We start from the raw sequence: 16,057 nt of genomic DNA on the forward strand, positions 1-16,057 counted from the left end.
TTTTACAACACATAGTGGCAGGTTCGAACGCATACATATGAAAGGGTCTACTTGGTTGCGATGGTGCAAGCCAACTGGCCAACAACGCCCATCTGATGATACCTCTGAACATTGCATCTACTAACATAATATGGCTGAAGGGGGAGCCCTTTACACGTGTCACAATCTGCGACCTGAAGGTTAAAGTCCAAAACTAAAAAAAGCCCCTTTGCACGTGATAAAGAGAGAGAGAGGGGGAGAGAGAGAAGCCGCCGAAGGCGGCTGGCCGTACTAGTATAAAAAAAGGGGTTCTAGTCAGCACTTCTCGTGCACGTTGGCAATCCTTGCACTGCATGAAGGTGCCGAAAACCTCGAGGTGGATTCCAACAATGTACACACCTTGTCATCCTCAATACCCTCTCTACTCTGAAAACCCTAGCACAATACCTTTCATTTAAGCCTTGTGCCATCTCTCTTTGGCGTCTATTCTCACGTAACCCCATCAAAATCTTGGCTAAGACTAACTTTTCTAAAATGTGTACACTTACTGTGTCTTTTGATGACTATAAGATGGCATACAAAGACATGCTATAAACAATTGTGTTTTCCATAGATGATGTTATGTCATTTTTGTGTTAGGCCTACAATTCTGGGGCAATCATTTTGGGTTGGGCGTATAACTTCTTCATGTCTTATGGGTGGTGGTTTGAACAATTGTAATGCACTCGGTGGAACACAATGATGCTCCAATTTCCTTAGTTTGGGCTCCACATTAGCCAATTATGGATAAATCTGTAGTTTGCAGATGGTGTATTATTGCTTGCAATACACTCCTATACAGTGTTAGAAAAAAACCGGGGTCCAATGTATTTCAATTGGCTGAAATCCTAAAATCCCGGTTAGATTTTGAGCTTGCCTTGAAGAAAACCGGGAAGTTTTCATAAAGTTTAGTGTAATTACCGGCAAAAGCTCTAAATTTTGACCTAAAAACTGGGAGAACTTCAAGGTTGCCCTTATTTCCTTCGGTTAGGAAAAATGTATTTTTGTAGCCCTACTCATGTACACACGATAATTGAATGCACATTTTTTTTATTATTGATCATGTAAATTCAAACATTCAATTTATTATAAAAAATGATAACGATACTAATTTATTTTCCACTTAGGGATTTAAAAACTAGATGCCTCTTAGCAGCTATGCCCATTTTGGCGAATCCACCCTCCAAAAATGACCTATAGCACGTGAATTCCTTCCCGCACATACCATTATGAATTAAATGACCCTTTTCCTTATTGAATCTGTGTATTTTTTCCCAAAATTCCATTCTCTATCTCCTCTTGTAAAAGTAATTGTGTAACTTTGAAATAAAAGCAATCCCTAGGGATAAACTCATGTCTACACTTACACATTTTGAGGTGGACCCCCCATGTGCTCAATAGCGTACTATTCAGTATGACCTTCAGTTCCCATATAGTGTTCACTAGTACGGCCGATCGTCGAAGGCGGCCTCTCTCTCTCCCCCCCTCTCTCCCCTCTTTATCACGTGCAAAGGGGCTTTTTTTAGTTTTGGATTTTAACCTATAGGTCGCAAATTGCGACATGTGTAAAGGGCTCCCCCTTTCGCCATATTATGTTAGTAGATTCATGCTTTCCCTTTACGCAGTTCCTTGTATTTTCCCTTTGAGTAAGCGTAAAGTGAGTGGTCTAGCCATTTTAATCTGTGCAATTGAGCTCTTGTGGTAGCATGAATTTGCATAGGGAACAATATCAAGGGCCAATGTAAGCGGAAAGGGCAAAGGAACATTTAGTATGTGAGAAGTGAATGTTGTCACTCCAAATTTTCATTCAACCTTTGGAATGACATAAAGCTGCAAGGAAAATATAACGTAGGTAGGCAAAGAGGAGTTATATGGACTTAAAGGTAGAGATCTCCAAAGATTAAGAGCGAATGTACAAGCAAAATCAAAAGGACATCAAATGTAGGGTGGCACACATGACCTCATTAGGGGAATCTAAGAAGATCCCCCTTGGTTATCGAGAGGAAAGAAAGGGCGAACTTTGAAGTGAGGTGAGGGACACGAGGTGTGGCATCTCGCAATCAAATTGCAAAGGAAAATGACACATACAAAGGGTATGTGACAGGTGGTGTGCGAGGGCGACAGTGGTTGAAGGAGGTGGTGTGCAAATGTAGTGCTCTACGACATCAAGGGCAATCGCTTCTAGGGGCCCACGTGGCAGAAACAGCTACGAGCGTCTAGAGGGCATGCATATACTTCTTTTTGATATATTTTTGAGCTCACACAGTGGACATGCCAGGGGTCGTGGAGGAGTGGCTTACCGTAGAGCATTATGGAGCACACACAATCCGTGCGAGTTCGATTGCTATCTGGCATGGTAACTTTATCATAATTACTATGCACGCAGTGAGGACGAAGCTTGAGAGAATCTGGAAAAGATTTCGAGTAATAGAAGTAGAGCGAGTAGTCCGAATAGAGGTAACTAGGGCGATGCGAATATTGCAAGGGAAAAACACACATGAATCTTTAGGTTGAGGGTGTTGGAAATACGGTCGTAGGAATGCACGTAAAGAAGAAGAAGATGAAGGAGAAGCTCAACAACACACAACACAGTGGGAAGAAGTAGAAGTATTACTGATTGCACTAATACAATGATCAAGCTTGCCCTAGAATGATGGGTGTACATATAAGATGGGAGGGAAAAACCTCCTAGAGAAGGAAAAAAGTGATGGGGTGGTCCTAATTGTGTTCACACACATCACTACCATAATATGGAAAAAATCTATGTGGGAGTGATGCTGAAGTCATGTATAGGGAAGTGCGAGACTCTATGTGATCAATCCACAAGTGGGAGTAAGACATAAGATTTGCAAAGACTTCTCATGAGGTAGAGCCTTTGTGACAAGACTAGCAAGGTTGTCCTACATAATCACATAAGCCAATTGATCTCTCGTGCAAAACCTGACGTAACGATAATGTACCTTAAAGTGCTTTTTGTAAACATGGAATATTAGTGAAGATCGTGGTGAGAGACTGCTACCAGACACCTAGGTAAGTCATATGCCATCTGAGCCAAGCACACTCAATAGTAGCTATGAAGGGTACCTTGTACTTAGCCTCACAGCTAGGGTAAAACCCCCAACTTAAGGCCACCTAAGAGAGGGAGTTTAGATCTCCGATCTCCGAGCTCAATTATAACCAGTCAGTAGCTCATTTGATTCGCTTCGTTGAGAGCTTTACGAAAAAATTGATCTCAACTTTTTTGATGATCGGAGCCGAAAGTTATAAATCCATTTATGCATTCCTGTGTAACAAAAATGGGTGTGAAAAAGAAGACACACTAACCCCAAAAGAAAGACATGGGTGCCAACAAGGGTTAAAGTCATCCATTGCCCAATGAAAAGGTTGCATTTCAAAAAAGATGAACGTTGAGCATTCTTTTGAATTGCACAAAGTTGGTTCAGCTTTGTCTTATTATTGGGGGTCTTATTATTGGGGGTGTCATTGTCCTTTCTTTGGGGGGTGGTTTTTTATTGGTCCCTTTACCCTAGAAGTCGTCAGTGTAGGCTGCTTCTTGCTCAACCAAGATATTCACGATCCATTGAGAATGTAATAAACCACTAACCGAGTGGTGATACCCCTTGGGATAAAACAACCCAAGATGTATAATGCCACTAAAGTAGCAAAAGCTCCACCTAGTTTCATTCTAATGCATAGACTTTGGGCTATGCTTAACTGCTCACTTATGAGATTACATATTGAACATCTGCCTCGTAATGCACACATATATGAGACAACCAATAGCCTAATGGTGGAGACTAACAACCAAGTAGCCGCCAACACCATGAGACTAAGCTTCAAAACTAACTCCATACGAGTAGCAATAAAGTTGTAGTCTTCACGGCCAAGCCCATGCAACAATGCCTTAAATTGACTAGCCTGCTAACTTGGTAGACTGATCAAGTGATAGAGCAGAAGTAGTTGGTGAGAGAGACACAACTAATAGTGGGGCAAAGCAAAGGACCAAAGTACCTATTTTGGGTTCTGCCAATCCCTTCGCAAAATGCAGCACAAAATGCCGCTAGCTTGTGCATATGGATGATGTGGCAAATTTTGCAATAGAAGAGACTTTGGGATGCTAATAAATTAAAGTATTGATTTTCTGTGCTTTTAGACACATCTTGTAAAAATAATCCGTTCTTTTGAAGTTGCTTTAAAGACCAAATGCCTATAAATAGGTGGCTAAGGCCCATTTACAAAAGTTCATTATGGTACTGGCCTCACAAATAGCAATTGTAACTTGACTTAATAAATGAATACCCCTAGGGGCACTCAACTTTGCTTCTTGTGTCTAGTATACAAGGGCAACAAATCTTTCAAGTTCAAGTTTTTCTGTTAGAAATACACTACTGGGTTGCCTTCACCATTACAAGAGTATTGCCTTTCCAAGCAGGTGACCACCATGCAAGAACTTATGGACCATGCAGAAATGTGCAATAAGCTTGTCAAAGTGTGTAGCAATCTTGCTTCACCATTGTCTTTCCAAGTAGGTGATCACTATGCAAGAACTTATGGACCATGCAAAAATTTGCAATAAGCTTGTCAAAGTACATGTAGCAATCTTGCTTCACCATGGTATACTTGTCTGGCTAGTGTGTTTCTCAGATTGGCCACCTACTGTATAGCATTTAGGCAACATCTTTGCACAACCACCCACTTTTAAACGAGCTGCTTGTTTTATGTCTGATGTCCATCTGGCTTCATTACATTTTGAGTGTCCCAATTTATATTTTTAGTGTTTTTCGGTTGCTTTTCTCCACCTCAATCTCCAAACCCTATATAGGTAGGGGCATATGGAAGGGCTAATGTGACTTTGTCAAGTGGATTGGTTGCTTATTGGATGCCTATGGTTGATGGTGGTTAAGGGTGCTGATGAGCACCCCTTCACATCTCTAGTTGTTTTTTGTTCTCCCCCCCCCCCCCCCCCCCCCCGTGGGGCTCTCTCTCTCTCTCTCTCTCTCTCTCTCTCATGCTTTTGCACTCATGCATTTTCACATGCTATCAAAAGTTTAGGCTCTTTGTCTTGACCTGGATGCATATTTTATGCGTGTTTGCAATCTCATTACCAAAGGGGGGGCACCATTTTCATAAGGGGTTTTCACAACTTCTACCTCCACTTGCAATTTTTGCTGGGAACGCTCACTAATATTGTCATATCAATATTTGATCTGCAAGTGCATTTAGGCCAACTTTAGGCTTTTGACTCTTTGAACTTAATTCCATTATGATATGTTTCTTTGCTAAATTGATGTGTGTGTGTGTGTGTGTGTGCGCGCGCACGCACACGTGCACGTTTGTGCTGCAATTGACTTGTGCAAAAATGTTCCTCGTCGTCTTGATATATTGACAATCAAGGGATTGACTATATAGTTGAAAAGAACCACATGAAATGAAGTGTGCATTATCACAAGAAGTTTTGGACAAATTCTCACAACAATTCCCACATTGTGACTTACCTGAACATCATGAGCTTCTGTGAGGGAGGCACCGCATACCTAGCTAGGTACGATTCGGGGCAGGGGACCGTTGGCCCGATGCCTGTGTCTCAATTGCAGTATTGCACTATGCAGAATTTAGTTTATCCACATACTCTACTAATAAAATTCATGGGCATATTAAAGTAATATAGTTGGTAGTGGATTTTCCCTCTCAACCAATGCTTGTAGACTCTGACGCTGATATGCAAGACCTCATGTTTGGGGTTTTTTGAGGCCTAATCTACATACTTGGCGTGCATAGTGGCTTACAGATGGAGGGTGTCTTGCCTCATTAAAATCTCCCACCTGCCTCCTATTTGAATTGGTGAGGGAAGCTTCTTCCCCCACTTAGCCTTGAATGGTTTCTGGTAGTGATAAAAGGAGTGAGAGATAGTGATTGTGTAAGGATGAATTGCTAAGGTTGGTGGCAAAGTGCTTTCATCTAATATGGAGATTGTAGGTTCCATTCTGATTCTTGCTAATAAAGGATGGTGTATTTTTTGCTTTCATATGAATAAGCTCCTAAACTTGGTGGTGGTCTAATATTTGGGGACTTAATAATCTTACCATTTGCCGCTGTAATACTTAGCCGGGGTTGCTAATATTGGGTATATATGTTAATGGTTTTCCCCCGTTGTTTATCGTATTCTAATGGTATAGCAATGCTCTTGGATTGATGAAATGAATACTGAAGGAAACCTGGTGTTTTTCCTTGTTAAAGGTTGTGGTGTTTTGCCTTGTCAAAATTCTACCAAAAGATATATGGTGGTTTCGTTGGCTCACGGATGGTTTTTCTGTATAAACGTCTCTAAGTGGTATAACAAAGATAATAATAAACCACGCTTGGTGTTTAAAAAAAGAAACTAAAAGCTTGTATTAAAATCATATTATTGATTGGGATAGGGAGTCACTGATATCACTGCAGATCGGTTTTTATACACCTATTTTAGCCTTTGGGGTATGATCTTGTTTCAATTTGCATTACCTGATGCTTATGAGGGTAGATATGGACAACATTGTTTTCTTTTAAATCGGCTTTTGGTTCCTAGACTTATCTTTGGTGGTTTATCTGTTAACAAAACATTGGAACCCTTGCTTGATTTTTTAGACACTGTAGATAAAGATGAACCGCAGTGTTAGACTCATTTTGGCTATTCTGAAAGAAATGCACTTACATATTGGTGTAGCTAGGCTCATAATAGGTAGTCCTGTGAATACTTTTGAGATGAGTTCTTAAAATAGAAAGAGCAGTTTGAACTATAGCTGGGATATTACTTTAGAAGCCCTAGTAGATAACAGTATGATGAGTACTGAGTAAATAAATGCTTCCTTGGGAAAGCATCTGCTTTTATTTTGCAGGCATTGCAATCATACATAGAAATGGTTGAGACATGTCAGTTTACAAGTATTGCCATTTCCATCAAAAGGGGTGATAGTCTTTTGATGAGTTATTATAACATTTTCTAAACAAAATTTATGTAATGATTACAAAACAAACTCTTGCATTTAGGATAATAGCTTGGGTACTCTTAGAGCCCCTCAACTTTACCACTAGGCAACTATGGTTTAACCGGTGAGTGGGCGCAATCCCATAACACTAGTCGAAGTGAAGCTTTGAACGACTTAAAAAAAAAAGGAAAGGATAATAGTTTGGGTACATTTTTTAAAGTAGGACAAGGATATTAACTAATAGGTTTTTTGACATGTAATAAATATGTCTTCAAAGCTATCAAAGCTAACAGATCTGTTTTCTTGTTTATATGGATGCAAGTGAGAATGCTATCTCTCCTTAAAGAGGTTTAACTTAGCTACTGCCTAGCTTTGAAGACTTATAACTTAATTCCGATTAATTGTATATAGGACTATTTGAATGATTCCTCATTGTGAACTATATTGTATAAAAATGAATTTAATACTTGAGTCGTTTATTTGCAAGCCTTCTTCCAATAGCCTAAAGCTAGCTATCTCAAGAACGAAAAGTTATTTTGTGTATAAGTATTAGTAATAATACATCAACACACACACACACACACACACACACACACACACACACAATTGCAGTTCCCCCTTTTGCATTTTGATTGACCAATTTTTAATTTTTTTTTTGCCATCTCTAATTGGCTACACTTTCGGTTTCATTACATAGTTTCATTTGCGTGTACTGCATTGCTAAAAGGTGCATAATTTCACTCCATAAGTCTTATTTTTTTGCTCTCTAATTATTGTCGCTTATTGCAACTAGTTGTGTGTGAAGAATACTTGTAGAGAGATTTTAACTAAGCTTGCAATCATCGTGTGTGTCATGGGCTTGGTCTTGCTCAAATTGACATTGGTTTTGTCCAATCCACACCTAATTTCTCAAGAATAGCCCTTAAAGGTTTGATATAGGCATGATTATTTGGCTATCTATCATTAAGAAACCCAATTTCAACAAGTGGTACCACCGTACCACAACATTAAGTGCTTAGTTTAGGGCCTTTTGCGTGTCTAGTTTTTATTCAACACGTATAAAAAAAAATCACATTAATTTGGATGTTTAAAAAGCTTTCTTTTGACCAAAATAGATTGCATTATTGAAGGCATTTTTATAGAAACAAGTCTAAGGCTACCAAGCTCCACCACAATACAATGGACACACTAAGGAAGCACACACAAAGGGTGGCACTGAGTAGCTAGCTCAATAGGTTTCTGATTGCTCACATGCATCTTGATCAATAAGAAGAAAAACTTGACAAGAATACACACACATGATTATCTTGTTTAAGGGGATTCTTTTTTCTCTTGTGTGGAGGCATGTGGGCAAATTTTTCCAATTTTGACCATGGCAATTGAGGTCTAATCAAATTACAACCGGGAAATTTACACTGAAAATCGGGATACATGACCACTACAAAGAACCTTTACAAGAAAAATAGGTTAAGATAATTTGGCATTGATCCTCTAGCCTTTTAAAGAGATACTCTGTTTCTAACCGTACTCGTCCCTGCAGGATCCCCTATCTAGCATGTCCCCCTTCCTAGGATCCTTGTTTTGACAATGCCAAGTTGGTGGTAATGATATGGGACAACCCTAGACCTCGATAGCCACACACAAAGTTCAATAAATTGATTAATACAAATACATTTCACAAATAAGTGCTTCAAGTAAGAAGAGGAGGAGATTTGTTATGATAATAACTCACGTTTAATCTCATTTGCAACCTTCATGTGGCTTGTTATGATGAGTATGGAATGTGGAAAATATTTGTGGGTGCCTAATTGAGCTTTTGGGTCACCCCACCTTAGAAAGTGGTTTCAATGAGTAATGAGCTGCACTTATAGTCAGAAGAAGTATTAGACAAATTCCCACATTACATGTTGCAACAACATCATGATCTGCTACGAAGGATGGATCTAGGTGAGTTGGGGACAAAGGAGTGATGGCCCAAAGGACTCCCTTGCCCCCAACCGCAACTAGTCAAGGCATGCGGTCCCTCCTGAGCAATAGAACATTATAAGTTCCCTGCCCCCAACCGCACCTAGCTAGGCATGTAATCTCCTTTCCAACATGGAAAATTTTCAGAAACTTCTTGTGAATTAGGCTTCAAAAACAAGCTTCCATGTGAGTTAGGTAAATAAAACTTCAAACGTAGCTCACTCTTGCTTACTTTCACAACCCTTCAAAACTCAAATATTTGTACTAAATCTACACAATCAGCAGGTATAATTTAAGGCAAAATTTCAAGAATGTTGTGTCAACTCGATTGGATTAACTGAAGCCATATTATTGTAAAAAGTGGAATTATTCACAAAGGATCAATTATGCAATGTAGAAACGGGAGTAGAATGTGGCAAGGAAGAAGGGCACACAGACAAACTTAAGGAGGGATGCCCAAAATGATGCCTCAGGATGAGGCCAGCATCATCAACACTAACACCACTATGGTGTTGGCGAATCGTGTCCTCTCTCATTACCTTGACGTTGATCGCAGAGTCACACCGACCCATGCACTTGCAGCAGGCCACATCCACTTGTCTCTGTCCGTCTAGATGCGTCTTCAATGACAATAAGAGCTCCTCTGACCCTGCCCTCTTGCACTTCCCCCCTACACACACCTCTATACTTCCTCCTGACAATGGTCGCACGCTCGGGAATTTCATAGAGAGATTGCGTGAGGCGCCAACAGAAATGTTGTCCATAGTACTATCATTGGAACTGCATATCTTGCACCCAACATATGTGCATTTCTCTCCTTCATGATGAAATGCAGAAATGGTTTCATCATGACCTGTGCTATTATAAGCCATGCCTGTCTTCGCCATCCTCTCATCCCTGAATTGAGATAACCCCTGTTTCAAAAACTTCATTTTCCTAGCACCACCCGCCTTCTCCTCATCGCTCGACTCTGACGACGAAGAGCTCGATGACGACGACAAGGACAATGAACATGAGCCATTTTTTGCTTTGATCGCTCCTTTTTGCTTGAGCGCTTTCTTTCTCTCCTTGATGGCAGCCCTCAATTGCTTCTTCTTTAGCTTAACCAGGCCCTTCAGATGAGCAAGCTCGGAAGCGACGGCTGCGCATGAGGTGCAAGCAGTAATTGGCGTGAGGGTGGGATCAGGAGAGGCACAAAGTGCAGGCGATGAAGCTGACGATGATGCGGACAACGAAGAAGATGGTTCTCTGATGAGCAGAGAGGTGATGGGCTTACCAGGGTAGCGCCCATGAAACGCAAGGTAGCTCCGGTCGGAAAAGTATGGCCTGGAGGAGGAATGCAGAGTGGCAGAGATCTCCATGAAAGCTTGGAGGCTATGGAGAACACGAAAAGAGCCTGAGCACCGGGCGGGGAGAGAGAGAGAGAGAGAGAGAGAGAGAGAGCGCGCGCGAGGGCAGTGTGATGGTATTGCTTCCGAATGCAGCATCAAGCTGCCAAGAAACGCTATCCTACGTGGCACAATCTTGTAGCTCGTACCTGACGTGGCCTTCGAGATCGATGCCGACTCGTGCTTTTTGCCATCCTTCCACACTTCTCCATCTGCTCTGCGTGCCCCCTTCCAACCGTCCGATCCAATCTAACGGTTCTCACAACAGATTTTGATTCAGGTATATTTTGAGCTCTTGCAACTTGCAAATTGGGGGAGAGAGACAAGAAGAAGAAAAGTTTTAACATCGTAGGAACAATGAGTGAGAGAGAGAGAGATATCATCCTCAAGGTCATATTTGATCTTGAAGATAATTGAGAGTCCTTGGAGTGGCCGAGCTGAAAATGTGAGGAAAGCAAGCTCGTATGTGATCCAAAGTTGAGCACTCAAGTAGGATATGATACTCAAAACTCTTGAACTTGCAAGGGGTATAGTGTGCACACATGAAGGGACTCTTCTCTAGCGCCCCAACATCCCACCTCACATCGAAGGGAGTGGGAGCTAAGTCAAAACGCTACTATGGTGCCATACCGTCTTCTCTCTCAAAGGACAACATGCTTTTGTAATTGGGGGCAATGTCTATTGTATAATGCATGAAGCGCAAGCCTCCATATTTTTCCCGTGTCGTGACAATTGTATAATGATGCATCACGAAGCAAGTTTGTTGCATCCCATCTTCCAAACCATTTCTTCAAGTCTTGAATCCATCTCAAGCTCAATATCTTGCTTCTATGAGTCACTCCTTATTCCTTGTGGATATACAAATCACTCAATAACTTTCTCTAAGCATGTTCTACCTAGTTCTAAGCTCAAAACTTGATTTGGGTATGCATCTTGTGCAATATGAGCAAAAATAAAATGTAGATAGACAAAACTACTGCGAGAAACGTACATCAAACAAAAGTGCTTTCACCTATGAATGGCTAGCTATAGTTGCAATTGAAACACCACACCATACAAGAGAGATATGAATAAGAGAAGCAAGAGGGAAGACATTGTTGACAAAAAGAGCAGTACGCTCACTTTCATTATCCAAAACTTAGATTTGCTTTTACAAAATAAACTTTCATACCTTAACGAAGGTTAAAAATAAAGATTTTGATTCAAAGTTTGGGTAAAAGAGGATTGAGGATCACATCTGTTCAAAGAGATAATTACAAACTAGAAGCTCTTGGCCCCATCTACCTATCATGCATCTTTTAATGAATGGATTTATTACAAATATCACTCTCGATGGTAATTTCATTCAATAATCTAAAGTGTAGCTACGAAGGTTTGGCTCAAAGTGATAAAAAATGGTGTTAAGGATGCTAACAGCTTGAAAAGGTTGGTCATGCAACTCAGTCCAAACATAAGATGTGGTCTTCTTCAAAAGCAGTGTAAGGTAATGTGCATTGTATGAAAAATTAATGACATATCTCCTATTACAACTACATAAGATGAGACTGATCTCAACTATTAAGAATTGGCCATGATTTGATTGCCTCTATTTTCTTAGGGTCTACATGAATGCCATGCTTAAAAACTATGTATCCTAGATACTCATGTGCGCATCTGTCCCACGTGTGACTGCAAGGGACTTGCCGATACTCTGTGTGCAAGCCACAAATGGCTCCAAGCACTCAACTAGCTTAAACTAGTAGCTCAAAGATGACGATGGTGTGTCACTCACCGCTCTACGTTTGCTATCGTGGAGGATTCCTCGCCGTGAAGAAGAGGGAGACACCGCTACACCGCGCTCAACCACCTCGCCGCCGTCGTGCCGCCGCAATGCTCAATCACTCTCTCTCTCTCTCTCTCTCTCTCTCAAGCGCGCGCGCACACACACACACACATACACACACACACTAGTACACAAGGGAGACGGAGAAGGAGATGGAGCAAGAGCACTCTTCTTGCATTGCACAAATGAGAGAATGAGGTATTTTAGGTTTAGATTGACTTTTATATGGGCTGGCCCGTTCACATTTGGGTGCCCACACTTAGCCAATCCTACCCAAACATTATAAGTTCCAGGTTTAGAGTGCGCCTCTCATCGGGGATCACTCTTATCCATTCCTACCTGACCGACAAACCCGACCAATAGCATTATACATACTAGCGGGTCCGACGAGCCCAGCCCATGGCTACATAAAAAGGTGGTCACTTGCTGGCGCCGGTGGTTAACATGTCCCCCTTCTCCTGAAGTAGATTCTGCCCTCAGAATATAACAGTGCAGCATCGGGATCCATGATAGGAGTACCTGTAGTTAGTAGAAGAAAACAACATTGTGAAAGCTCAAAGGCAGCATGTGCAGGCGTGCAATAAGTGAGATGCATACATGATATTCTAAGAAATGCAAAAAAAATAAATCATGAATTGTAACATTGCCAACTAGAACAAGCGTAGTACCTGAATGAAATGCAAGTGAGTTAAGGTCTATTAGGTTGACTCTAAGAGAATTACACAAGAGCTAGGGCTAAATTAAGTACTAGATTGACCAACATTAATTGAAAAATATCGACTAAAGAGTAGTTAACCCTAGGAATGTTCGTCAGGGTCTAAATGTTGGAATTAGGGTTGCAGAGAAACACACACAGCTTGGAGAAGACGAAGGAAGCTCAAGGCACACAATAGAGACTATATTACTTAGTGTGCAATGGAAAGATAGATAGCCCTAGAGTGATAGGCGTATATACAATGCACCGGGGGAAAAACCTCCTAAAGAGGGGAAAAATGCCCCGGCGGTCCTAGTTTGTTCACACACATCACTACCACATGTATATAGTAACAAATCTCCCTTGGAGTGATGCGGTGAACGAGAGCTGGCACATGAGTAAAGGGAAGTGCCATGCCCTGAGGACATGATCAGTCCACAAAGGGGAGTAAGCCCAAAGCTTTGCGGAAAGCTTCAAGCTTCTCACAAGACAATGCCTTTGTGAAAAGATCTGCAAGGTTGTCCTGTGTTGGAACATAAGCCAAGATGATCTCTCATGCTGAGAGCCTCTCCCTGACGTAGTGGTAATGCACCTCAATGTGCTTTGTGCGAGCATGAAAAACTGGGTTCCTCGCAGCTGCCAATGCGCTCTGACTGTCAGTGTAGATAGTGTTGCCAGTGTCCTGTCCAACACCCAAATCAGCCATAAGGCGTCTGAGCCATACACACTCAACCGTAGCTGTGAAGACTGCCCTGTACTCAGCCTCACAACTCGAAGAGGCCACAGTAGGTTGCTTCTTGCTCAACCATGATATACACGAACTGCCAAGCATGAAACAAAAACCACCTGTGGACACTCGCGTGTCAAAACAACCAGCCCAATCTGAGTCCGAAAAAGCATGTAAGTCTGGCGGCAATGATCCCCCATTGGGATAAAACAAGCCAAGATGTAAAGTGCCACTAAGGTAGCGGAAAATCCTCTTGACAGCTTGCCAATGCTTAGACCCTGGTCTATGCATAAATCTGCTGACCTGTGAGACTGCAAACTGAATATCCGGCCTCGTGTTGCATACATAAATGAGATAGCCAACAACAGTTTGGTAAAGAGTGACATCAGTAGGATCGCCAGCATCATGTAGACTCAACTTCAAACCTGTTTCCATGGCAGTGGCAATAGGTTTGCAATCCTCAAGTCCAAACTTACATAGCAATGTCTCTATGTAACTTTTCTGACACAAGGCAATACCACCATCACACTGCTTAAACTGTATACCCAAGTAATGATGCAACAGCCCCAAATCTTTCATCTTGAAAGAAGCATTCAAATCAGCCTTAAATTCAGCAATATGTCTCTCATTTGGTCCAGTGATTAGTAAATCATCAACATAAAGAACCACAATGAGAATTACATCACCCTCACGCTTTACATACAATGTGCTTTCTGTTGGACTGTTACGAAAGCCTCGTTTAACCAAATGAGTGTCAGCTTTCTCATACCAAGCACGAGGAGATTGCTTCAACCCATACAAATCCTTCTGACATCTGCACACTTTGTCCTCTTGTCCTTTTATGAAAAAACCGCGAGGCTACGTTACATAAACTTCCTCAAATATGTCACCATTCAAGAAAGCAGTAACAATGTCTGATTGATGTACATCACAACCAAAATGAGCTGCCAATGCACATAGAAAACGTACAGTAGTCATACGACAAGTAGTCTCTTCATAATCTATGCCTTTTTGCTGTGCATAACCTTTTGCAACAAGTCGAGCCTTATGGCGATCGATCTCACCATCCGGCTTGCGTTTCAACTTGTAAACCCACTTCGTACCAATGGCCTTTTTGCCAGGAGGTAAATCACATAAAGTCCATGCGTCATTTTCTATAAGTGCATCATATTCTGATTGCATGGCAGCCATCCAATTTTCTGAATTCTGTGCTTCATCAAAAGACATAGGCTCCTCAACATCATGTAAGCTAGACACAGCCAAAGCATAACAATATGATGCATAAGATGCATGGCGAGAGCCTGAACGAGTACGACTAGACAAAGGTGCATGCAATTTACTGTCACGCAAAGTGTGCACCAGCCATTTTGGCATACCTCTAGCTTGCTCATTTTCAGCCCTTTCCTCATCAAGTACATCATGTACATCTGCATCAGTAATAGGCTGATCGAAAAAGTTTTCAGAAACCCCCATAGGCTGTACATTTGCCTCATTCGAACTTACATTCGTATTTCCACCACTGAAAAGAGGCAACAAAGTGTCATAAATGTCCTGTGAGCTTACATTACTGTCTCTAGTACATGACAGCAAGGGCTGAACAGAATCTTCCACAAACGCTACATCCCGAGAAACCAGAATATGTTTTTTTTGCGGATGATACAACCTGTAACCTTTGCTTTCAGCACTATAACCAACAAAAATACATTTGACAGCCTTATCATCCAATTTTCTGCGCTGCACTTGTGGCACCAAAGCATATGCCAAACAGCCAAAAACACGCATGTGCTCAATAGAAGGCTTTCTATCATGCCATGCTTCATATAGAGTAATAGACTGCAAAGCTTTCGTAGGACACTTGTTAAGTACATACGTGGCACACATGATGGCCTCAAGCCAAAAAGAATGTGGCAAAGCTTGACTTTTGACCATACATTGTGCCATTTCCATCAGTGACCTATTTTTCCTCTCAGCAACACCATTTTGCTGAGGTGTATAAGGCACTGTACATTGGTGTTTTATCCCATGACTAGCCTGAAATGCATTAAATTCATGAGACATATACTCCCCCCCTCGATCGGAACAGAGGGTGCCCATAGTACATTTCGAGACATTTTCAGCCATAGCCAGAAATTGCTTGAAGCACATAAAAACTTCGGACTTCGCATTAAGCGGAAATACCCATGCATGCTTGGAGTAATCATCAATGAAAGTCACGAAGTCCGAGTAATTGCCCAAGGACGGAGTTTGCATGGACCCACAAACATCACTATGCACAAGCTGCAACCTGCATGTGGCCCTAACTGAACCATCCTTTGGAAACTTAGAACACTGCATTTACCCAGAATACAGCCTTCACAAACATGTTTGACAGGTGCTTCAAGAGGCGGCAAAGAAGCAACCATATCAGATTTCTGCAAACGCAGCAAACTGGCAAAATTCAGATGACCAAAACGTGCATGCCAAAGTTTTGCATCTGAA

At 41.5% G+C, this 16,057-nt stretch overlaps 1 protein-coding gene across 1 annotated transcript; it reads right to left on the bottom strand.

Moving 5' to 3' along the window:
• Nucleotides 1-9,250: 9,250 nt before the first annotated feature.
• Nucleotides 9,251-10,400, bottom strand: LOC147454425 (uncharacterized). The gene has a single exon (XM_086517333.1). It carries the CDS (start codon nucleotides 10,307-10,309, stop codon nucleotides 9,329-9,331), a length of 981 nt encoding a protein of 326 aa, XP_086373459.1. The 5' UTR covers nucleotides 10,310-10,400; the 3' UTR covers nucleotides 9,251-9,328.
• Nucleotides 10,401-16,057: the final 5,657 nt, after the last annotated feature.

Source organism: Adiantum capillus-veneris, chromosome 7 (genome assembly GCF_014529385.1).
Source record: "Adiantum capillus-veneris isolate H3 chromosome 7, ASM1452938v2, whole genome shotgun sequence".
NCBI lineage: Eukaryota > Viridiplantae > Streptophyta > Polypodiopsida > Polypodiales > Pteridaceae > Adiantum > Adiantum capillus-veneris.